A 26227-nucleotide genomic window follows, 5' to 3' on the forward strand; every position below is an offset into this window, starting at 1 on the left:
TTCTTTATACATACATCCACAGGTGGACATTTGGGATGTTTTCATCTTTTGACCATTGTGAGTAACGATGCTTTGCGCATTATTGAGTGTTGGGTTCGGAATACATTCTTGAAGGGCAGTTTTATTCCAGGAAAGTATATTAACCGCAGTAATGATTTGTAATCATACAGTTACTGGCAGCTTTTATGCAGGCTTATTACAAATAGAAGGTTTTTTAAAAGCCACATTAATAGCTTTTATTTACATGTTTTAGGTTTCTACAGAACCTTTTACAAGGTTTCTCTAGAGGTTTCTCTGCAGGCCCTCTTGGTTTTTGTTAATGACCTGCCAAAATCTTTCAGGGGTTTAGAAGCATTAAAACCAACTGAGAGCTTCAAGGTGGTGTGCGAGTGTAATGTTGCCTTGAGGTGAAGTATTTTATTATGTTTCATCTAAGGTGTTTTTTTTTGTTTTGTTTGTTTTTTTAAATTTCTGAATTCTTTGGCAGGTGAGAGATGCGGCAGTATTGGCTGTGGTGGAGATCTATAGACATGTGGGAGAGAGAGTGAGGGTGGACCTCTGTAAGAGGGGGATTCCCCCTGCTAGGTAAGTCTCGCTACATTTGTTTATTTGCACTCGTTTCAGAAGCTTACTTTCATGTGTGTATTTTAAATAGGTTCAGTTTTCTGAAATTTTTTAAAATTCTGAAGATACAAAAAGATATGCAGGTTATCACCGTTTAAAAAGTTTTTGAGGGGCACCTGGGTGGCTCAGTCGGTTAAGAGTCCGACTTCGCCTCAGGTCGTGATCTTGTGGTTTGAGCCCCGCGTTGTGCTGTCTGCTATCAAAACAGAGTCTGCTTCGGATCCCGTCTCCCTCTCTCTGCCCCCATCTTTCTCGAAAATAAACATTTAAAAAATAAAATTAAATACAAAGTTCTTGAGATCTTGTAATTTTCTTGGACACTGGTTGATTATATATATACTCCTGTATTATTTAATATGTAATTAAATACCATGTCAGGTAAACTGTTTTTGGATACCAGGCAGTAATAATCATTACAGTATCTGGAAGATGCTTGAGCAAGATTATAGTAAAAATATTAATCCATTCATTAAGTAAATATTTTTTTTAGTGCCTCCTGTTGAAAGATACTATACAAGGTACTGGATAACAGAAAGCTATAGAAGAATTAGTCACTACTCTTTTTTTTTTTTTTTTTTTTTTTTTTTTTGAGAGAGAGAGAGAGAGCACACGTGCACACGGGGGAGGGGAAGAGAGAGAGAGGGAGACACAGAATCTGAAACAGGCTCCAGGCTCTGAGCTGTCGGCACAGAACCCGACACGGGGCTCGAATTCATGAACCATGAGATCGTGACCTCAGCCGAAGTCAGCTGCTTAACAATTGAGCCACCCAGGCTCCCCTAGTCACTACTCTTAAAGTGTAGTCAAATAAAAGGAAAATTAAGAATATCTGAGTCTCATCAATCAGGTCAGTAAAAATAAAAATCCCATCAATAAGCTTCTCATATATCAACATTTTCTTCAGAGGTACTTTTTTTCTTTAGTACTTCTCAGAGTTTCTATTTTTATTAAAGATCTTTTTTCAGGGGTCCCTGGGCGACTAAGTTGGTTAAGGATCCGACTTCAGCTCAGGTCGTGATCTCACAGTTAGTGAGTTCAAGCCCCATGTCGTCCAGCTATGCGCTGACAGCTCAGAAGCTGGGGCCTGCTTCGGATTTTGTGTCTCCCTCTCTCTCTCTCTGCCCTTCTCCTGCTTGTGCTTTCTCTCCCCCCGCAGAAATAAACTTAAGGCCCACCTGGGTGGCTCAGTTGGTTAAGCATCCAACTCTTGGTTTCAGCTCAGGTCATGATCTCACGGTTCTGTGAGTTCAAGCCCCACATGAGGCTCTGCACTGACAGTGTAGAACCGCCTTGGGATTCCCTCTCTCCCTTTTTCTTTCTCTCAAAATAAATAAGTAAACTTAAAAAAATAGGTTTAAAAAAAAAGATATTATTCCAATTAAATTTTTCTGTTATCAAATTTTAGTCCCCATTTTAAGGAAGGCTTGAAAGGTTTTTTTGTTGTTTTTTTAACTTTTTATTACGGAAAATTTCAAACATATGCTAAAGTAGGCAGTAGTATAATGAACCTTCATGTACCCATTACACAGCTTCAACAATTAACAACTCATGGCCAGTTTCATATGTTATACTCTTACCTACTTATTCTTGTCCTGTATTCTTTTGAAGCATAGCCCAAGTCATGATGTTTCACCTGTAATTATTCAGAAATTGAAAAAGAGGTTTTTTTCCAGTCACGACCATAATACCGTCATCACAAGTTAAAATTTTTTTGCAAATAATTCTATAAGTCAAATATCCAGTCAGCATTCACATTTCCAGTTGTTTCAAAGAACCCAAAAAACAAATTTCCAGTTGCTTTAAAAAAATTTTTTTATTACGTTTCTTTATTTTCGAGGGGCAGAGAGAGACAGCATGAGTGGGAGAGGGGCAGAGAGAGAGGGAGACACAGAATCCGAAACAGGCTCCAGGCTCTGAGCTGTCAGCCCAGAGCCCGACGCGGGGCTCAAACCCACGAACTGTGAGATCGTGACCTGAGCTGAAGTTGAACACTCAACCGACTGAGCCACCCAGGCACCCCAATTTCCAGTTGCTTTTAAACATCATAAGTATGTGTCTGTTTTTGTTTGTATCAATACCCAAATGAAGTCCCGCAATTAGCTGGTATGTTCTTACAAGTCTTTCCAAATCTTTATGTACCTCCAACACTTTTTTTCCCTTGTGTTTATTTGTTCAATAAGCCAGGCAGTTTATCCTGTAAAGTTTCCTGTATTCTGAATATTGCTAATTCCTTTCCTGTGGTTGTGGTTTAAGATATTCTTCTGTCCTCACCCCCTGTAACTTGCTGGTTGGATCTGGAGGCTTGATAGATTTTTGGTGGTGTAGGGTGGTGTCAGGAAAGGCCAGACCACTTAAGAGGTGGTGGTCTATTCTGTTGTCGTAACTCTCTTCCTATCTGGCTGTGTCTCTTACCATGTAGTTTTTTCCCAGTACCGATTATTTTTTGGTAACAAGATTGTACATGGAATATGCATTATTTTGAGTGCTTCTTCATTTTCTACTTACAAAGCTAACAATTTCATTTGAGTAAAGTACGTTATTTTATGTGAATGAGAGAATTGATGTTAATGTAATATATTTACGTGTAGGAGTATGTGCATATATGTATGTATATATGTTACGTTATATATATTTTAAAATTTAGGGACGCCTAGGTGGCTCAGTCGGTTAAGTGCCTGACTTTAGCTCAAGTCCTGATCTCAAGGTTCTTGGGTTTAAGCCTCATGTCGGGCTCTGTGCTGACAGCTCAGAGCCTGGAGCGTGCTTCAGATTCTGTGTCTCCCTCTCTCTCTCTGCCCCTTGCTCGCTCGCTCTCTTTCAAAAATAAAACATTAAAAAAATTAAAAATTTATATTGAAATTACTTTCTACTAAATAATTTTACAATTTTATTCAAGTGTGGCATCATACAGAAAAATATGTAACTCATAAGTATGCAGCTGTGTAAATTATCACAAAGCGAATATACCCATGTATCTACCACACAGGTGGCAGAGTAGAACATTACAATCATCCAGAAGCCTCCCAAAACCTTTTTAATTCTTGCCATTTCTGTCCTTCCCAAAAGTAACCATGATCCCGCTTTTTATCACAATACTTTCATTTTGCCTGTTTTTGAATTTTATATAAATGGAATCATAAAGTATGTGTTCTTTTGTGTCTGCCTTCTCTCAGTTAATTTTTTTTTTTTAATTCATTTGGGTTGTTGGATCTGGCTACAGTTGGTTTATTTTCATTGCCATATAGTTCTCCATTTTACGAATAGATTATACTATGAATCCATACTAATGATGGGCTTGTGGGTTGTTTTCAGCTTGTAGCTTTTTTGGATAATGCTATTAAAAACATTCTTGTACATGTCTTTTGGTGTGCGTATGTATTCATTCTCTTAGAATATGTCTGAGAGTGAAATTGTTGGGCCATAGGGTATGTTCACCTGTAACTGATATTGACAAACACTTGTCCAGAGTGGTTGTACTCATTTGTATTCTTACTGGCACTGTTTGCAACTTCCTATTAGTCTATATTTTCACTGTTACTTGCCTAAATTATTAGTCTTATTTTTACTAACTTTAGATTTCTGGTGAATGTGTTATGATCTGCATTTTTCTGATTACTAATAAAGAAGATCACCGTTTAATGCATTTATCAGTCATTTGGATATGTTCTTTTAAAGTGTCTTTTCGGGGGCGCCTGGGTGGCGCAGTCGGTTAAGCGTCCGACTTCAGCCAGGTCACGATCTCACGGTCCGTGAGTTCGAGCCCCGTGTCGGGCTCTGGGCTGATGGCTCGGAGCCTGGAGCCTGTTTCCGATTCTGTGTCTCCCTCTCTCTCTGCCCCTCCCCCATTCATGCTCTGTCTCTCTCTGTCCCAAAAATAAATAAACGTTGAAAAAAAAAATTTTTTTTTTAAAATAAAGTGTCTTTTCAGGTCTTTTGCCTGTTTTTAAAAAATTCGGTGGTCTGTCATTTAAAAAAATTGATTATTAGAACTTTTAAAAAATATGTTCTAGATACAGGCCCATTTTCAGCTATGTATATGCTTCAGATATCCTCTCCCACCTTATGACTTGCCTTTTTACTTTCTTGGCGATGTCTTTTCGCGTACGTGAGTTTTAATTTTCATGTAGTTTTCAGTCATTTCCTTTACAATTAGACATTTTTGTGCCTGGTTTAAGAAATATTTACTTACCCTAATGTCTTAAAGACATGCTCTGGGTAATTGTCTTCAAGTTTCATTCACATTTAGATTTATAGGCCATGTGGTATTTTCCTTGAAAGTGGTGTGAGCTAGGGGTGCAGATACATTTTTTTTTCCATGTGGGTGTCCACTTGACCCAGACCACTTATTGAAAATGTCTTTCTTCTGTGTTCCTTGTGTTTATAAATTAAGTGTCCATATATGTGCTTAGGATTTTTGCATTTATGCTCCAAGTAAGATTAGTGTGTAATATTCCTTTCTTCCCAAGTTATGTTTTATAAGTAACTTTAGTTGTTAGGGGAAACTCCTTATGTGCTTTTTCTCCCCCCATCAGAATCAACTTTAAGGGTTTTATCATACCTGGATAGCTCATGCTAATGTTCTTACTGAAATAAGCCAATGACTTCTTAACCGTGTCCATTCTTCTTGTTTCTCCAACCTCTAAGCGGGCTAGTCACTCGACAGCTCAGGAGTCTGAGACCAGAGCAGAGACAGGTTGGTGAGACAGTTGGTGAGAAGCTGAGGCTTTCTGACTTCCGGTCCACAGTTCTTTCCTCAGTGCTGTGCTCGTGTTGTTCTTCTCCATGATGCTTCTCTGCCGGGTAGTACAGAATGGGAAGGACTCTGTAGGTATAAGGTGTGATGAGCTTTGCTTCAGGCATGCACAGAGTGTCTTCTATCCTTTTAGCATATGATGACCTCACTATTTTGTAGGCACTATTTTGAATCTTCAAAATACTGGACCCATTTATATCAAAGAATCTAAAACTTTCATAAGGTAAAATATGAATGACTGTTTGGTTTACTTCTTTCTTCAAATAATGTTCCACTGTTGCCCTCTTTCCACCAGCATTTATTCTCAAAAGTTAACTTTATATCGAATATTAAATTTCTTTGAGAATTATATTTTTTAATCATAGTGGTCATGAAAGTTTAATTTTCAGAAAGAATATTTCTGTTTCTCAAATGCTGCTCTCTTTGTGATTTCCAAATTTCCTGTTGGATACAACTCTTTAGGGTAAATTTCTGGTTTTGCCCACCCTTATTTATGTCAAAGACCTTCTTCTTTATTAAAATAGCTAAACGTAAGTAGAATTTATAAAGCCATTGAATCAAATAGTTTTAAAATAATAATTAAAATTTTTTTCTTCCTTTGTCAGCTATTTTTAAAAAGATAAGGCCTGGTGGTGTGGTAGTGGCATTAACACTAGGCATGTGATCAGTGTAAGAGTCTAGAAGTAAACCCTTACATTTATGGCCCGTTGATTTTTGTCAAAAGTACTGACACCACTCAATGGGAAAAGAATAGTCTTTTCCACAAATGATGCTGTAAAAACCGAATTTCCATGGGCAGTAGAAAAAAGTTGGGCTTCTTCACACCAAACCCCCAAATTAACTCTAAATGGATCATAAAACTAAATGTAAGAGCTAAAACGATAAAACTTAGAAAATGCTAGGCAGTGGTTTCTTACATATGCATAAGCGTAAGCATAAGCAGCCAAATTAAAAATAGATATATTGGGGTGCCCGAGTGGCTCAGTCGGTTAAGCATCTGACTCTTGATTTCAGCCCAGGTCGTGATCTCACAGTTTGTGAGATCGAGCCCCGTGTCAGGCTGTGTGCCGACAGCGCAGAACCTGCTTGAGATTGTCTCTTTCTCTCTGCCTCTCCCCCACTCATGATCACTCTCTCAAAATAAATAAATAGGTATATTGTACTTCATCAAAATACAACCCAACACTTGGGCTTCAGGGGATACCATCAAGAAATCTGAAGAAAACCCACATAATGGGGAAAATATTTACAAATTATACATCTCATAAAAGACTTATGTCCTGAGTATATAAATAATCTATAAAAAACTTCTACAATTCAACAGTGAAAGGACAGATAAGCAATTTTAAAAACAGGCAAAGGATTTGAATAGAAAAAATACAAATGGCCAATAAACCCATAATAAAGATGTTCAGCACCATTAGCCATCTTGAGAAATACAGATCAAAACTACAGTGAAATTTGTTATTTTGACTCTAAACTTAAATGTGGACTTCGGTTAGAGTTGCTTTTCCAGTTCTATACTGAAGGTTTACTGGTTGGTCTCTGTCTTTCTCCTGAGTCAGAACCTTCCTAGAACCTTACTGGCCTTTTGGACAATCCGGCTTCTTTGTACTTTCTTTCCACTGAATTTTATAATTTTTTTTCTTCCTGAATTACTTAAAAGATTCTCGTCTCTTCTTTCTGCCCTTATTCCTTTGCCATCGGATTATATGTGCAGTGATCTTCCACTATGAATAAGCTAAATAGTTATATGGAGCTTTGTATTATTTGAGACTTAATGATAGGGATGAGGGCAATCTGGCGAGGGCCACATAGAAAGAAAATTATAGTATGTTTAGTTTTTTTCTTTTAAAGATCATAAGGTGTGGGGTGCCTGGGCAGCTTAGTTGGTTGAGCGTCTGACTCTTGGTTTTGGCTCAGGTCACGATCTCAGGGTTGTGGGATTGAGCCGCGTGTCGGGGTCCTGAGGCTGAGTGTGGAGCCTGCATAAGATTCGCTCTCTCTCTCTCTCTCTCTCTCTGATCTTCTCTCCTCTCCTCTCTCCTCTCTCCTCTGTCCTCTCTCCTCTCTCCTCTCTCCTCTCTCTCCTGTCTCTCTGTCTCTCCCCCTCTGCCCCTCCCCCTCCTACCCCACTCATACACATGCAGGATCTCTCTCACTCTTTCAAATAAAATAAAAATACTAAAAAAAAATAAAGATAGGAAGGTGTGAACTTCTTATAAAATTTTAAACAGGGAACTAAAATCCTTTCAGTGAATACTAAGCAAATGTCAATGTTTCACGTGGAAGTTGGTCAAGTGAGAAGCATTAGAAGGAAAGGGGGACTGGGGGTGCCTGGCTGGCTCAGTCAGAAGAGCATGTGACTTCTTGATATTGGGGTGGTGAGTTTGAGCCCCATGTTGGGTATAGAGATTACTTACATGAATAAATAAAAACTAAAAAAAAAAAAAAAAAAAGGGAGACTGAGAAGAGAGAGCAGGATAGTTATAGGAAGCTAAGTGAGGGTTGGCAGCAGGATAAAGGGTGTGAGATAAGCTCAGTGTGCATCTCTCGTAGCCCAACCCAGTTTCAAAGACCTTTGGGTGATATCTTCCACCTTAACTAAACCTCCCTCCCTCCTTCCCTGTTACCATTATATTTCCCTAGAATTTCAGCTTATTTCCCCCGCTCCTTTTTTGAATTAAAGCTGCCTGTAGACATTTCTTGCTGTATGTTTTGTCTGCCGACCTTAATTCCTTACCAATTCTCTTCTCAGCTTTCTATCGTCAGTTTCTTACTCCCACTTTGCTACTCTAGCTGTATGTTAATTTCATACTTCTTAACATCTTTGTTCTGCCTTTTTCCCCAAAGAGCTCTCCTGGATCCTCTCCTTTCTGTTCCTGTCCGTCTGGTCTTCATTCCGAGGTCCCACCTTCCGGTTCCAGGGTTTCTTCCCGCATTTCGTCTTGCCCACCTCTTTTCTCTGGGCAACCTGTCTGCTGTCTGCTCAGTACTCTGGAAGAGCTGTAAATGAGCAACCTGTGTCTTTAAACTGAAGTCCTTCTAGATGTGTGAATTTTTAATGTGTGTTTATTTTTTGAGAGAGAGTGCATGTGTGCATGGGAAGGGCAGAGAGAGGAGGACAGAGGAACCAAAGCAGGCTCTGTGCTGACTGCAGAGAGCCTGATGTGGGGCTCGAACTCCCGAACTGTGAGATCATGACCTGAGCCAAAGTTGGAGGCTTAACCCACAGAGCCACCCTGGCACCCCAGATGTGTGAATATTTTTATTTGTTGAATTTAATGGGGGTAGGAGGTGAGGTTAAGGTTTAGAAATCTCATTATGATGAGTTCCTAGAAGGTTTTCAGCTAAAAAAAAATATTTTTAAGACCAAAAGTATCCTCAATTTACAAGTAAATGACAGAATGTGGACCAACGCTTAACTAAGGTTGTAGAAATGACACTGACAAAAACACAGGTGAGTCAGAGAACAACATCTAGCAAGTAAAAAAAAATCATGACAACGGCCCTCTTCCTTCCCCAAATCTCTAAGTCATAACTTTAAGAATAAACCATAACATGATATAGTGGAAAGTAAAGGCAAAGTGAACTAAAAAATAGTGCTGTCAACGTGATTGCCTTTGGATCTGAAGAAAAATTATATATAAATACAAACCATCAGAAAGCATATGGTTTAAAAACTTGGATGGTGGGATTGTGTTTTGGGTTTTTTTCCTTTGTTCCTAATTACATTTCCTAGCTTTTATAATGAATGTACATTGCTGTTGTAATAAGAAATACATTTTAGCTAAAAAAAGGGGGGGGGGATAGAAGTATAGAAAGTAATTCTGAATATAAAATCAGAAGCACTAATGGAATTGGTATTGAATGAAAACAGGTTAATAGAGAAAATGTCAAATTATCAGCCATACCTGCATCACTGTAGTTTCTGACATTTCATATCATTGTTTTTATGTTTGCCTTAAGTTTCCTTTGCATGATTGTATGTACTTTGTTTCTTTTTCTTTTTATATTAAGTATAATTTATTGTCAAATTGGTTTCCATACAACACCCAGTGTTGATCCCAACAGGTGCCCTCCTCAGTGCCCATTACCCGCTTTCCCCTCTCCCCCAGCCCCCATCAACCCTCAGTTTGTTCTCAGTATTTAAGAGTGTACTTTTTAAAGATGTGTTGGTGACTGAGTGGATTTATTATGAGGTTGTAACTAAAAGATTTCCAATGGGTTTGGAAAAATAATTTTATGAGGAAACGCGAAGCTGTGTGCGTGGAGATGTGCCTGTGTTAGGTTCCTTCTCTACTCATGACGGACGGGCTTTGTGTTTTTTCTCAGTGAGTGAGATCATTGTTAGACAGAGTCGTGTAGAACTAACTGAATCCCTGACCTTATTTCTCTCAGGGAGATAGTGAAGGAAATTCTATTTAAACTGTAAGTAAACAAAATGTGTTCTTTATTCCCAGATTAGAGATGATTTTTGCCAAATTTGATGAAGTGCAAAATTCAGGCGGTATGATTTTGAGTGTCTGCAAAGGTAAGAATAATTAAGTTATCCCAGTTCTCAAACATTTCTAAGATTATTTAGCCAAGTTTTAGAGACTGAAACATGTTTTCAGGTCAACTGTTTTATCACTGATTCAGCAGATATGATTTTGTGGCCTGAAGCTTAGTTAGGAGATAATAACAAAGTCTTTCCATACTGCTGACCATTCGCTGTCCTCTTGACTCTTTTGGAGTAACTGAAAATTTAATTATGGGTCAAAGGGGTAAAATGATACTGTTGTTTTGCCTGAGTTTTTGTATCTTCTGAGTTGAAGAAACGTTGACCCTCTTGCCTTCTGTGTTTCATGAATACAGTGTTTTTTCTTCTCAGAGTAGTTGTTTTATTTAGTTGTTAGTAGAAGTTGTGGGGTTGATGGGTTCTGTCACACCTACCTGTAGACTTGATACTGGTGAAGAGACACAGATGTAGGAACTGCACCAGCATAATCGTCTTTGGTTTCGCAAGTAGAATGAGACCGCGTTGGAATTCAAAGAGGTTTCAGGTTGGGGCGCCTGGGTGGCGCAGTCGGTTAAGCGTCCGACTTCAGCCAGGTCACGATCTCGCGGTCCGGGAGTTCGAGCCCCGCGTCGGGCTCTGGGCTGATGGCTCGGAGCCTGGAGCCTGTTTCCGATTCTGTGTCTCCCTCTCTCTCTGCCCCTCCCCCGTTCATGCTCTGTCTCTCTCTGTCCCAAAAATAAATAAACGTTGAAAAAAAAAAAAATTTAAATTCAAAGAGGTTTCAGGTTAATATCTGGCACTTACTCGATTTTGTGGTTGCTCTTCTTTTTGTAAGGTTGTGAGATTGTGTTTGCTTTTATTGGGCGGCATTTACTTAGACTTTAGGTTTTAAATAATAATTAGCCACATATGTGAAGAATATCTTCTACTTCCAAAGGTAGTTATAGGTGGTTTTTCCACCTAGGAAAGTAGGTTCCTATAAAAGAGAACGTGGTTAGCTTTAGTAATGTAAGTGATGTTGGGGGAAATATTGGGGGTGTGAGTTGTTATATAGTCAAATAGTGGGAAAACTAGTTGCTAATATAATATAGTTCCTTTTCTGTGGATGAAACCAAGACTAAGCCTTGTGTTGCAGGAAGGCAGATGGAGTGAGAGTTTAGTGCTAAAAAGATTGTCTACCCTAATCTAAACTTAGTTCCAGAAGCATAAACTGACTTCAGCGCTACCAGTCCTGACTGCCAGCTGTTTCTCACTCTTCCCTGAATAGAAGGTGTTTTAAGTACCTTATCCTTCTTTTTCTAGCAGTTACCTCTATTTCTATAGAAACCAGAAACAGCAGGAATTTGGATAGTTGTTAAAATTCCTTGGATTGGGGTGGCTGTGTTTTCATACGATTTCTAGTGCATCCTCACTTGCGTATTCCAGACTCTGTAGTTACAACTCTAAGAAAAAAGTATCTTGCATATTATAAATTTAAGATATTTATTATATGAATACGGCTTATTTCAAAAGCGTGATCTCTTGTGTTTTGTGAGGGTATTTCTGTTACCTTCGAAATTGATTTTGTATTCTCTATTCTGTTAGCTCCCATGTCTTCAGGATGGGTTTGGAGACAGTGTAATGCTGTCATTGAAAAACACTTTCATGGATTTGTCAATAAGGGAAGAGATTAGAAGAGGGAAGCCAAGTCCCAGGTCATGTTGCCAGGTCCCAGGGCCCAGGTCTCCCTTCTACCTTGTCTGTATTCTCTCTCAGTAACGTAATTAAAACCTTTGGGCTGAAATGATAACTTCGCTGTTGACACCTAACTAAATGTGTGGTTCTGTGGCCCTCGTTCGTCTGTCTCATGCTCTAGTTTGGGTAGTCTGTGGCCTCGATGACATTCCCATTGGGGTGCCTAATAGGCATCTCCGAAAGTGGGAAGCCCGTTGTCTTTTCCTTCCCCTCAAACCTGTGGTTCCCCGTTTACCCATTTCAGTCAGTGCTGCCACCATCAGCTCAGGCTAGAAACCTGAATTGACTGCTCGTCTGTCTACCTTTAAAATCCTAATACATCCAAAATGTGTTCGTTTTTTTTCCTGTCTCCACTGCTAAAACCCCACTGTCAGTCTTCAGCTTTTACCTGGATGACTGCAATAGAAACCTCGTCCATGTTTGCACTTCAGAATCTATTTTCTACCCAGAAATGAGAATAATCTTAAAATATAAATTAGGTATCATCACAACAGTGAGGAAGACAAAGTTTCTGCCTCAGGGAGCCTACACTCTAGCAAGGGAGCTAGATTATAAACAAGTGAATGAATGAATATCCTCAGTGATTACAGTTGGTAATGGGAGAAATACAACTACCCTTTGTTTAATGAAATTAAATTATTCCTAAAATCCTTGCCACTAAGTGAAAACCACTAATTGAAGAAATTATTGCCACTAACATTATGGTTTATGTAATCCCAACCTAGGATAATGAGTAATTTTTTTTTAAGTTTATTTATTTTTGAGAGAGAGAGAGAATGTGGAGTAGAGGCAGAGGGAGAGGGAGAGAGAATCCCAGGTGGGCTCCACGCTGACATAGTGCAGAGCCGGACACGGGGCTCAGGCTCATGAACCGTGAGATCATGACCTGAGTTGAAATCAAGAGTCAGATGCTCAACCAGCTGAGCCACCCATGCACTCCGTGAGTAATATTTGAATAATTTTTATAGGTAGAGAAATATATCAATTGAACACTGAAAACAAATTTTTGTAAGTAACAATTTGAGGGCAAAAATTTTGTACCCAAAGTAATAGTTGTTTTTTTTTTTTTTTAATTTTTGCATGATTTTTCCCTACAAAATTTTCAGCCCTTATTGGCTTATTGTAATTGTGCACCCAGCCTAAAACGTTAAAATTATAGAACAGGAAAGCATTTTAGGACAGAGGAAAGGCTCAACACAAAACTTGTGCAGATAGTTCCTGCACATAACAGACTGAAAAGCCGTTGAAGATACTTGATGGACATATATATGCAAAGCAAATTGTTGTGAGTTCACCCAAACATGACATTCAGTTCAGAGTTGTTCCATATGATAGTCTAGAAACTATTACAGTAAGTAAAATTTTTTAGTGTGACTTTGCCTAAAATGATAATAATGAAACCTCACACTTCTTTTTTTAATTTAGAATGTTTTGGGATGAAAAATTCATTTTAGCAAACACAGACAAAAATAAAAACAGTAAAACCCGGAGGATTTGTTATAAAGGTGGTATAATGTTTTAAGAGTCATATAGCTGAAAGTTGTCATCTGAACTGTCATTAGGTGAAGTGAATAGGGTATAGACATGGTGAGTAACTCAGTGATGCCCCTTTAGACATAATTAGTGGGGCAAGCCTCTCTGAGAGTTGACATATTTGAATTATGACCTGATAAATGAGAATGAGCTAGTCATGGGATAAATGGTAGGAAATGTGCTTTGGGTAGAGAAAATATGACCATAGAGGCCCAGAGGTAGAAAAGGACTTTTAGGGCTGGCTGGAGCCCAGTGACGCTAGCTAGGGGTAAGTGGAGGGAAGACCATGTATCAGCAGTAGCTGGAAAAATAAGCAGGAAACATGACACGAGGGCCTTGTTGTAAAAGCTTCGGAGGGGTTTTGATAGACCCCTGGGAGGAGGAAGCGTTTTCGGCTGGAGAGAGACGTGGGGAGTCGGGAGTGATACGATCTAACCCTACCTTACATTTATTTACTGTTTGAAGAAACAGTCTTGTTCATTTTTTCTCTTTAGTCTGCCTCCTCTCCCTTATGCATGTCTCGGTGTACAATTTTACATTTCATGCTTTTGTCTCTGGTTTCTTTCAGAATTGCCGTATCTGTACTCTTTTTCTTTTATGTTAATTTTTGAGAGAGACAGAGAGAGCAGGTGAGGGACAGAGGATCTGAAGCAGGCTCTGTGCTCACAGCAGAGAGCCTGACGGGGGGCTCTAACTCACAAACTGGGAGATCATGACCTGAGCTGAGGTTGGACACTGACTGAGCCACCCAAGCGCCCCTCTGTACTCTTGATTTCAGTTTTGGTTGAATTCTTTGACTTGGTTTTCAAGAGAATTAGTTCAGCACACTCAAATCACAAAGTAAAATTATGTCCTCAGAGATTTGAGCATATCATTTAGTTTAGGAAGGCAAGAAATGCACATTTTTTTTTTGTCTGGAGCGTTCTTCAAGTCTGACTTTAATTCTCATATTACAAAGTAAGTTAGGCAGAATCCCTGAGTACAGTGGAATTCCCTCTGCTGTTATAAGGAAACTGAGTTTACATTAATCAGATCAAGGCTGGAAGGAGGCAACACCAGCCCTGGAGAAAGGAAAAGGGTGAGGGTTGCAGGCTCCCTGTGATTATGGCTGGGCCTGTTGTTGTCATGGAGCTTTCTAGACTGTCTCCTACGCTGAGATGTAAACACCAACAGTGTTGGTGGCTGTGACTGCAAGTCTTTTTCTCTTTCACTGTGAAAAAACTGTGCATAATTCTGATCTGTCTCATGTGTGCAGGACCTAATGAAGTCTTGGGGTGAAATCATTGTAAAATATTTCCCAGCTTCTCTATTTGAAACAGTTGCTAGGAAAAGAATTGCTCTAAGAGGCTGGCGGTAAAACAAAGCATAGAAATCCGGCTTTGGAATTACCTTGATACTTGGCAATAAGGTAACTTTGAAGTCTAGTTTTTTCTGGGCTTGTAACATAGCCTTTAGTGAAAAGCAAAGAAGCCCTTTTCTTAGATTGATTTTAAAACGTGTCTGTTTGTGACCACGAGCCCCGGGGCCTTCCCGGAGCTTGACAATGTGCTGATGGTTGTGCAGCTTGGATGGAGGGCGCTCCGAGTCCCGCAGCTGCGCACTGGCTAGGTTCTGTCTCCACCAGAAGCAAGCTTTGTTCCGTGTGGCTCTGCTGTCCGCACACAGAGCAGCCTTTGATGGGCTGCCTTTGACGTGATTTGTTTACGGCAGCCAGAAATGCTTCCTGCATAATGAGAGCAGTTAATCATGGAAACTGGGCTATTCCTGTTTGTGCACTTCTAGCAGTCTTCTGTTGTAAACATTAAAAGGTAACGACAAAAGGATGAAGACCTTTTTAAAAGGCACAAATCAGTTAATCCGTCAGATCATGTGATTGCTACTGATTACATGGGTATCTTTAGAGAAGCAGAAAATGATTGCTGAACACATGCCTTGTGTTTTGATGATTGCATTAAAAGTCCCCCAGTGGGATGGCGTTTATTGGCTCCCAGAGCTGTTCTTGCATTAAATTCCAGGCAGCCGGTACAGGGAGAAGCATGGTCACCTGTAGGTAACCGCATGTGTGCAGTTAGGGGATAATCTTGATCCCGCTCCGCTGGGTTCCCCCAGAGAGGCCAGGGTTTCCGCAAGACCCCAGACTTTTATTTTGAAGTGGAGTAGCAGCTGTTGGCGATCGCGGTGCAGAGCTGCGGCGCGGCCTGGGTCACACAGTGCTCGCTCCGGGTGTCTGCGGCTGCAGGCCGAGCCAGTGGCGCAGGCACCGAGCCGCGTTTGTTTGCCGTGCCGTCCGACCCCTTGGTTCCATAAGGCTCCCGGGACCCTCCGAATGGCTATGGGAGATGGTGAGTAAGGTCTCTTCTCCTCTTACGCTTGCGTTCTGCACTTCCTTTGAAAGTGACGGTCATTTGCTGTGTGAGAAATACATTTCTCCCCCGAAGCACGAAGGACACTTGCGTGTGTGCGTGTGCAGTCGTGTGTGCATGTGTGCACATGTGTGCTTACTTGTCGTGTAGCATTCTTTTCTACTTGATACGTCCGGACGGGATCTAGCAGATGTGACAATTTACCTTGCAACCCAAGCGAGCTCTCAGGCTCTGGTGGTGGATGCGAAGGGATATCGGAAGAAACATGGAATATGTGCAAAACCTTTGAAGAGAGAACACGGCCCTTTGAAGAATGACAGGTTTTGGCAGGGAGCTTTGGTTAGCGAGCCCGTCCTCTCTCCTGCTGGAGATGACAAGTAGAATTCTGTGGTGATAAAGTATTTAAAGAAGCAAAATGGCTTGCCATAGACACTGTTTTAATTACCGTGCTTGGGATTTGTCAGTGTCCCTACTAAATCGCTCTCTGGAAAATAGTTTTTTTCGGGTCCTATGTAGGGTATAATTTGATAAAAAATTGATTTTCCCAGTGTTTTATTATAGTAAGATTAATTTTTAAAATATTTCTATAGTGCTTTATAGTGTTCCAAAGCACTTTGATATACTTAGTATACATTAACTCCTCAGGTACAGAGCCGAAGGAGGTGTACAGAGTATCTTAGTATTTCCATTTCACAGATTGGGAAACTGAGGCTTGCTGACGTGTTAAGTTCCACATCTAGGCACGGAGAGCGAACCAGAACCGAATCTAGAACCTCAAGTTGTGTTTGCTATTGTCCTTCATAACACTTCCTACTGGACGGTGTTTTTGTTTGTTTGTTTTTTTCATTATTAAAGCTTTTGTTAAGATGCTTAGAGGTATACTTCATAATCTCATCAGTACCAGAGATGTGTATGAAGGGGAATTTGAAGTTCCTCCAAAATATCGTGTATATTTTCCACTGGGTTCTTAAGGAAGACTGGTCCGTATTCAGAAGTTTTATCCTTCCTTATGACAGTATAATGACTCAAACTCTCAGGAGTTGGTCCCCTTGGGGCCCCGATGTGGGGCTCGAGCCCACGATGAGAAATGGGATGCACATGTACCAAAATGATGATGTAGGTACATCATCATCAGTCTTTTGAACCGTTATGTACATGTTGATGGAAATATAATAGTATATCTTGTGTTGATGTTGCAATGGTTTATGCCAAGAATTTATGTAACTGGTTTATATGTCCTTATAGAAATAAATAATTTTAACTATGAAGTTTTAAGGCAAAATCCATCAAGATTGATACATTAGTTTCTCATATAACTAAGGACATTACATGTTTATATATTTATTTATATTTTAAACCTTAATTTACAGGCAACTCTAAATGTTGCATTTGATTTGGGCCATATTCAGATTTTATTTCCTTTTTTTTTTCTTTCTTAAACATAGATTCCATGGCTATTTACTTAATTTTTCTTTTTTCAAGCAATACATAAATACATTCAGACTATTTAGGAATAGTCTGAATTTTTAAAAATCGAAGTAACAGCCTCTTACAGAACTTGGAGGGTAACTTTCCTGCGCCTCTGGTCTTCAAAATGGAAATACTTTTATTGTATTTTATTAATAGAGTAATACACCTTTATTTGGAAATAGGAAGTCTAGGGGGGTGCCTGCCTTGCTCAGGGTCTTGATCTTGGTGTCGTGAATCTGAGTGCCACATTGGGCATAGAGTTTACTTTAAAAGTTTTTAAATTTATTTTAAAAATTAAAATAAAGGGGCACGTGGGTGGCTCAGTCAGTTAAGTGTCTGACCCTTAATTTCGGCTCAGGTCAGGATCTCACGGTTTGTGAGTTCAGGGCGGGCCCCCACCCCCACCCCCCCCATTGGGCTCTGCACTAATAGCTTGGGATCCTCTCTCCCTCTCTCTTTGCCCCTCTCCAGCTTGTGTTTGTGCGCTTGCATTTTCTCTCTCTCTCTCTCTCTCAATATAAACTTAAAAACATAAATCAAAATGGGAAATCTAAACAGTATGTAACAGGTTATCTAGGGATTTGTAGTTCTTAACAGTTTCACGTTTACTCCTCTGTATGTTAGTCTTTCTCGCATATAGTGTGCTTGTGCCATACTGGTATCACGTGAACACGTATAGCAAATGGTTTATGCCATTCCTGACCTGGGTTTCTTATTCTTTCATTTTAATTAACAGCAATATCTTCTTTTCAAAATTCAGGCAACACAGATAAAGGCAAATTCCCCTCAGAACCACCTCCAGCCTAGGCGTAAAAGGAGGTGAATGCTTTTATTTGTATGGTGTTTGTCTTCGCATACCTTTTACTGTGCCTTACCTGCATACTGAGAAGCAAAATGAATGGTTTTGTTTGGACTCTGTCCACGTAAATGATACTATTCTGAAAGGATTTTCGCCGTTTGCGGTGTCTACTCAGTGTGACATAGGGTTTTGTGTTTTTTTTAATGTCCTCGTGTAAACTCTTGTTTGTTTGAACTGTTGCATAATATTGCATAGAATGGATGAATCCTAACCATTTTTTCTTTTAAAGAATTTTAGGTTGTTTGATCATATATAATTTTTCTAAATGATTCTGAAGCAGCTTTCTATAAATCGTATGTATGTATACATACACACACACACATATGTTTCATAAAATACCTTAGAGCAGAATTTCTGGACCTAGGTTTTTATTCATTTCAAACTGTGTTAGTTATAGCTATAATATCCTCCAAAAGAGGCTTTACTACTTACATTCTCACCATCAGTGTTGCTATCCTACATTCTTTTCAGTTCTTGCTGTTACTATATTTTTAAATTTTTTTAATGTTTATTTTATTTTTGAGAGGGGGAGAGAGAGAGAGAGAGAGAGCGCGAGAGCGCATGAGTGGGGGAGGGGCAGAAAGAGAGGGAGACACAGAACCTGAAGCAGGCTGCACAGAGCCCGATGTGGGGCTCGAGCCCACGAACGGCGAGGTCATGACCTGAGCTGAAGTCAGACGCTGAACCGATCAGCCACCCAGGCGCCCCTCGCCATTGTTACTATTTTTAAAACTTGCCTATCAAATGGATGAAAAATATCTCATCCTTTTAAGAGCATCTCTGCTGTCTAATAAGGTTGATCAAGATGTTTGGTTATTTGTATTTCCTTTTCTATGGATTGCATTCTGGCATCCTTCGCCAACTTTTTGGTTATTCTACTTTGTTGTTTTTGATAGTTCTCTTTCCGTATTCTGGTTATCAATCTATTGTCTATTAAATATATGTTACATAAGCCAAACTTCAAGGCCATATGAAAGATTTTATTGGCAGTTTTATTAACAGACAAACTAAGATTTTCGAAATACTGTAATGACTCTCAAGTAAAGAGCTGTTGAGGGTGGCTCTTACGTGCCTTTCTGTTTAGTTTTCTTTATCCTCACCCAGGAATATAAAAGCAAGTAGTCAGATGATTGTGAAGTAACTCTGGGCAGTCAAACCACATAGAGTTAAAAACCTGTAGGATTATTATGTGGCATTGGGCCCTGCAATCTGCCTCAAAAGCTCATGAGAGGAATTTGGCCTTTTGTTGTTATGCTGCAGAATGGCTGGAAAGAAATAAGGTTTTGTTGCAAACGGACTGTTTCTACACTTAACAACATTTCAACACAGTCTATTCTGCCAAACATGAATCTTTTAAAAAACCATATATAAGTAATGATACAACCTTGACTTTACTAGCGGTAAGCCTTCTGGACCACTCCAAACTGACGTATCAGTACTGATTTCGTGGGTAGGGAACAATAGCAAGAACCAGTGCTGGATAGATCACGCCTCTCCTGTACCTTTGAATATTCTGTGCTAGAATTGGGTGATACAAATCACTGAAAGAAAGCAACCCTTTGACTCACTGGCAAAAGGGCCACACTTGTTTTCTAGGAGCAGTGATAATGGGGAAAACAAAGAGTCTGTAGGGAGAAGAAGTAAGTTACAAGGGATAAAAGATTGGACATTCGGCAAGATAGGCAGTAGCAGGGGGTACTAAGATTGAAAATCTTAGCCTTCTTGAAACAGACTCCATTTACCCGTCTGGGTGCAAGGGCTTGGGCCACAGTAGCAGCATATCCTCCAGCATGATGTTGCTAATGAACCCGAATCTTCAAGAAAAGGCTTACATCTTTTTTTTATTTATTTATTTATTTATTTATTTTTGTACATGTAGAATGTATAGTTGAGGGGCGCCTGGGTGGCTCAGTCGGTTAAGCGGCTGACTTCGGCTCAGGTCATGATCTCGCGGTCCATGAGTTCGAGCCCCATGTTGGGCTCTGTGCTGACAGCTCAGAGCCTGGAGCCTGTTTCAGATTCTGTGTCTCCCTCTCTCTGACCCTCCCCCCGTTCATGCTTTGTCTCTCTCTGTCTCAAAAATAAACGTTAAAAAAAAAATGAAAAAAATAAAAAAATAAAAAGAATGTATAGTTGATGTTCTCGACAGCTAATATGCTCATGGAAATTTACCCAACATGGTTTTTATAACGGGTATAAATAAACCTTAATTTGAGCCTCATTTATTATATACTTGATATTATGATTATCATGAAATATGTTGTTTTTAATTTTATTAATAACGAGTGATGGTTTAAATTGTGTTTGCCCCTTCATTGAACTATCAAAGGTCTTAAAGTTTTTATGGGCTTCTTTAAAGAAAAGGGTGTAAGACTTCAAGTAGGCTTTTTAACTAGTGAGTTAAATGCCTACCTAGAAATTCTAAGAGACTTTATCAAATTTCGTTTCTTTTCAACTTTATATAAGATGGACTTTATTTTTTATAAATAAAATTGTTAATTTAAAATTAACTGTGCTGCTGAAAACATAGCATCATTATGTGAATATTAAAATTTGGCTGTTTCATTTTGAAGCACTTGGAGTTTTAATTTCTAGTCATTTTACTGAAAGTTTCTGTTTTAGTTTAAATTGAATATATTTTAAATGTTTACTATTTGATTATTTTTACTTCTGAAGACTTGTCATTTTCTTTAACTATGAGAAATCTTGTATTATTTTCTTTTGGTAAGTTTCTCCCCTTCATTAGCTTTAGTCTCTCCTTATGGAATTGTCAACCCGTCAGATATATGTTGAACCTCCTGTGTTGATTCACTGCCCTTTATTTTGTCTCCTCTATTAAGTTTTATGGCTTTCTCTTTTACTTTGTATTCTAGTATATGTGCTGCCGAAGCGAGCACATCTTTTACTTTGTATTCTAGGAGTTCTCCTTGACTTTCTCATCTAATCCTTCTATTAAATTTTAATTTTAACAAATAAAAGTTAATATGGCTAAACCTTTTCCCCTTTTCTGGTGGTTCCATTTTTACAGGTGTGTGTGTGTGTGTGTGCGTGCATGCACATGTGCACGTAGGCACACACGTGCGTGTGTAAACATGCACACTTACATATAAAATATTGAGCTTTCTGAGTTGGGCGTGGGAAGAGCTAAATGATGAAATCATTTCATAGATTTTCAGTGGTTCCTTGCAAATCATTCCTGTATTTGCTGGCTTAGAGATTGTCACTCCTGTCATTCTACAGGGTGGGTTAGATGAGTTCTCATTGCTGTTTTAGTCTGCTTGTGAGAATTATGAGTTGCAGCTTTACTGTGGTTTTATTCTTCAAAAACTTTCTATCTTTTAATTTGCATTTTATAAGAATTTGTTGCTCTCTTTCAGGTGCTGATTTCACATACTTTGCCCTGCCTCATTTTCTGTGGTCTTATGATGGTGCTTATAATTTTATTAGGGTTCCATCACAGGCTTTTAAACAAGAGAGCAAAGTGATTCAAATTCCCATAGTTCTTTTAAGGAAGTATTTCAAACATGCCTAAAAATAGAGAACGTTGTGCCAAACCTCCATTGCCGCCTACTATCCTGCTTCAAGAAATTATCAATACATAACCAATCTTTATTCATCTGTATCCCTCCTATCATCCCCTAGCCTTACCTCTCATGCTGGCCTGGGGTATGTGTGTGGACACGCATGCATACACGCACGCACGCACACACACACACACACACACACACAGTAACGTGTCTTTTTAAAAGACAATTAGAGGGGCGCCTGGGTGGCGCAGTCGGTTAAGCGTCCGACTTCAGCCAGGTCACGATCTCGCGGTCCGTGAGTTCGAGCCCCGCGTCGGGCTGATGGCTCGGAGCCTGGAGCCTGTTTCCGATTCTGTGTCTCCCTCTCTCTCTGCCCCTCCCCCGTTCATGCTCTGTCTCTCTCTGTCCCAAAAATAAATAAAACGTTGAAAAAAAAAAAATAAAAAAAATAAAAGACAATTAGAGTACTTTAGAAAAGACAGGTTTTGTTTGTTACCGGGAAATACTTCATTGACAACCAATTTTCACATCTAAAAAGTTAACCCTTAGTGTCAAATATTCAGTGTTCAGATTTTACTCAGTTGCTTCCTAAATATCTTTTTACAGTTTGAATATGGATTCAAACAAGGTTCACCATTGTTAATTGGTTGATATATCACTTAAGGCTCTATTCATCTACAGCAGTTGTCTCACTTTTTCTTCTCTTGCCACTTTTTTGTTGAACAAGAAAACATCTATCAAGTAAAGTTTTCCCACCTGCCAGATTTTGATGATTACATTGCCATGTTGGTTTTATGTTACGGTTTTTTAAGGTTTTTATAGCCCCTTTATTTCCTAAAAATTGAAAATTCTGCTAATGGTTTGATCAGAATCAGGTCTAATTTTTTGTTTGATTTTTTTGTGGGGGGTTGACATATCTTGGGGGGGGCGGGGACACGAGTGAGTAGCAGAGAGAGAGAGAGAGTCCCATGAAGGGCAGAGAGGGAAAGGGGGAGGGGGGGAGAGAGAGCGAGCGAGCGAGTGTGAGAGCGTGGTTCATTCAATTTGGGTTGGACTTACCCAATGCAGGGCTGGAGCTCACCCGATGCAGGGCTCAAGCTCATGAACCACGGGTGAGATCATAACCTGAGCCGAAGTCAGATGCTTAACTGACTGAGCCACCCAGGTGCCACTGGACACATATTTTTATAGATGGTATTGTGTATTTTGTCAGAAGCTATCCAGTGCCTGATTGTCTTTTTGTGTGTGTGATACTAATATACAACAGTGGGTTTAGGTGTTATCAGCCTGATCTATTCTTTTTTTTTTTTTTAATTTTTTTTTCAACGTTTTTATTTATTTTTGGGACAGAGAGAGACAGAGCATGAACGGGGGAGGGGCAGAGAGAGAGGGAGACACAGAATCGGAAACAGGCTCCAGGCTCTGAGCCATCAGCCCAGAGCCCGACGCGGGGCTCGAACTCACGGACCGCGAGATCGTGACCTGGCTGAAGTCGGACGCTTAACCGACTGCGCCACCAGGCGCCCCAGCCTGATCTATTCTTAAAAAGTTCCCCACCAGCCTTTCACTTAACAGTTTCAGCAGCCACCGGTCCAAATTACATTTTTAGATGATCTTATTGTTTACTTTGGGGTTTGGAAAGTTAAGAATGGAATCAGACAAACCAGTTAAGAAGTTGTTGCAGCAGTATAGGCAGAGATGATACTGGTCTGGTCTTAGATTAGGAGGGGCAGCAGAAATAAAGAGAAATAGGTGAATTTGAGATATAACTTGGAGTTATGTACAAGAACTGTTGATAAAGGAAGGCAGAGAACTCAGAATGGGGCTCCTATATTGTGAGCTTGAACAGCTAAGTAGATGGTGATTTCATTTACTGGGATAGAAGTAGACTTCAGGACAACAGATTTGGAGATGGTGTTGGTGTTAAGGTATATATGTCAAGTTAGAGATGCCTTTGAGATATCCATGGGGGAGATGTTTAGTAGGGCAGCTGAATATCTAAGTCTGGTATTCAGAGATGGTATAGGCTAGAGACAAATAGCTCAGGGTTGTCAGCATATAGAAGGTGTTTTAAACTATTGAGAATGGGGGCGCCTGGGTGGCGCAGTCAGTTAAGCGTCCGACTTCAGCCAGGTCACGATCTCTCAGTCCGTGAGTTCGAGCCCCGCGTCAGGCTCTGGGCTGATGGCTCAGAGCCTGGAGCCTGTTTCCGATTCTGTGTCTCCCTCTCTCTCTGACCCTCCCCCGTTCATGCTCTGTCTCTCTCTGTCCCAGAGATAAATGGACGTTGAAAAAAAAAATTAAAAAAAAAAAAAAAACTATTGAGAATGGATGAAGGCATTTAGAAAGTGTGTAAGCTGGAGAGAAGGAAGGTACTCAACATTTAGTGATTGGATAAAGGAGGAAGAGACTGAGCTAGCGGGACCTGTGAGGTCAGAGGAAAGCCAAGGAGAGTATTCTATTGTAAAAGCACAATTGGGGGGGGGGGGCACCTGGGTGGCTTGGTCCGTTGAGCGACCGACTTCAGCTCAGGTCATGGTCTCCCAGCTTGTGGGTTCAAGCCCCACGTCGGGCTCTGTGCTGACACCTCAGCCTGGAGCCTGCTTCCGATTCTGTGTCTCCTTCTCTCTCTCTGCCCCTCCCCTGCTCACGCTTTGTCTCACTCTGTTTCTCAAAAATAAATAAATGTAAAAAATAAATTTTAAAAAAGCACAATGGAGAATGCAAATGATTAAACATGTTTGAGTTTGAGAAACCTGTAGTACCATCTTATAGTGATTGTTTCCTAATCTCAGTTACTAATTTAGCTGTTCAATATGACCATGGTCATTGTTAGATAGGTAAGAGGGTAAGACTATTCAGGAATCCAAAGTCTTCCTGCTCATTGTTTTAATTAGAATAAGGAAGGATATAGCTTCAAGAGAAAAGAGGAACTTTGGTATAAGAAACTAATATGAAACACTGTATTTGTACATGAAAATGGTGGCATTGTGTGTTTTTTCTGAACTGGTTGGTTTACTGAAGAAAAGCCACACAAAGTGAATTTTTTTAAAGGAGATACGGTATACAATTTTGGCTTGATCTTCTGTTTGTCATGCAAGGATGGAGCAGTTTTTCATCCTTTAAATGAATTCAGAGGCAGAAATTTCAGGTGTTGGAATACATGCACCCATAAAAGTGAAGTGGAAAGTTTGAATAGCCATTTGAATACATGGCTTTCCTTAGAAGGGAAAAAGAAAAAAAAGGAAGGAATCTGATAATGGTAATATAAATTTACAATTTTTTATCTGAAACGTTGGGGACCAGCTATGTTTTGGAATTCTGCATATGTCAGATTTTAGAAAAGCAACGATCATAAACCATTGTATCATACAAAAACTCCAGCTGTGTCCTGGGCTATACCTCGTAGTCAAGCATATTAATATTTTTGCAGTTAAGTATATGCAAATTCACAATGAGGAAAATAAAGACAAAAAAATAGCTTCATGTCAGTTCACATGTTGTGCCATAAACTGAGTTCAAATCAGCTTAGATTTTGCTACCAAATGAATTTAAAAAGAAAAAACAATTTAAAGAAGAGTTAATAACCTATTCTCCAACTATTCCAAAAAAATAGAAGAGGAAGGAAAGCTTCCAAATCTGTTCTAAGAGGCCAGCATTACCCTGATACTAAAACCCAGATAAGGACCTACAAAAAAAGAGAACTACAGGCCCACATCTCTGATTAACATAGATGCAAAAATCCTCAACAAAATGTTAGCAAATCAGATTCAGCAGTAAATTAAAAATCATTCACATGATCAAGTGGGATTTATTCCTGGGATGTAAGAGTAGTTCAGTATTCACAAATCAGTCAATGTGTACATCACATCAACAAGAAAGAGGTCAAAAACCATATGATCATGTCAATAGGCACAGAAAAAGCATTTGACAAAGTGCAACATCCATTTCTCATAAAACTCTCGACAAAGTAGGTTTAGAAGGAACATACCTCAATATAATAAAGGGCATATATGAAAAACTCACCCCTATTCTGTGTCTCCCTCTCTCTCTGCCCCTCCCCCGTTCATGCTCTGTCTCTCTCTGTCCCAAAAATAAATAAACGTTGGGAAAAAAAAAAAAAAAGAAAAAAGAAAAAAAGGGGTGCCTGGGTGGCGCAGTCGGTTAAGCGTCCGACTTCAGCCAGGTCACGATCTCGCGGTCTGTGAGTTCGAGCCCCGCGTCAGGCTCTGGGCTGATGGCTCAGAGCCTGGAGCCTGTTTCCGATTCTGTGTCTCCCTCTCTCTCTGACCCTCCCCCGTTCATGCTGTGTCTCTCTCTGTCCCAAAAATAAATAAACGTTGAAAAAAAAAAAAAATAACTCACCCCTAACATCGTCTTCAGTGGTGAAAAACAGAGCTTTCTCCCAAAACTCTGGAACAAGACAAGGATGTCCACTCTCACCCCTTTTAGTCAACATAGTACTGGCAGTCCAAGAAAAAGAGGTAAAAGGCATGCAGACTGGTAAGGAAAAAGTCAACTTTCGCTGTTTGCAGATGACATCATATTATATCTAGAAAACCTGAAAGACTCCATAACACTGCTAAAACTGATAAGTGAATTCAGTAAGGTCACAGGATACAAAATCAATGTACAGAAATCCGTTGCATTTCCATTCACTAAAAATGAAGCAGCAAGAAAAGAAATTAAGAAAACAATCCCATTTACAGTTGCGCCAGAAATAATAAAGTATCTAGGAATAAACTAAGACAAAAGGCCTGTAAAACTATAGAAACTATAGAACAGTGATGAAAGAAAGTGAAGATGGCACAAATGGAAAGATAGCCCATGCTCGTGGATTGGAAGAACAGATACTAAAACATG

General features: G+C 39.7%; 1 protein-coding gene across 36 annotated transcripts in view; it reads left to right on the forward strand.

Annotated features, from left to right (window-relative positions):
- CLASP2 (cytoplasmic linker associated protein 2) overlaps positions 1-26227 on the forward strand; it is a 185310-nt gene that overhangs the window by 25098 nt on the left and 133985 nt on the right. For 35 of the 36 annotated variants that reach the window (XM_086720288.1, XM_086720337.1, XM_086720293.1 and 32 more), the window contains exons 6-7: positions 488-585; positions 9841-9911. In XM_086720288.1, the coding sequence (XP_086576414.1) occupies positions 488-585; positions 9841-9911 (169 nt within the window). Of the gene's footprint in view, positions 1-487; positions 586-9840; positions 9912-14862; positions 15488-26227 lie in introns of those variants that run through there. The other variant, XM_086720323.1, reaches the window with a different exon arrangement.

Source organism: Puma concolor, chromosome C2 (assembly GCF_028749965.1).
Source record: "Puma concolor isolate L17-30 chromosome C2, mPumCon1.1.hap2, whole genome shotgun sequence".
Lineage (NCBI taxonomy): Eukaryota > Metazoa > Chordata > Mammalia > Carnivora > Felidae > Puma > Puma concolor.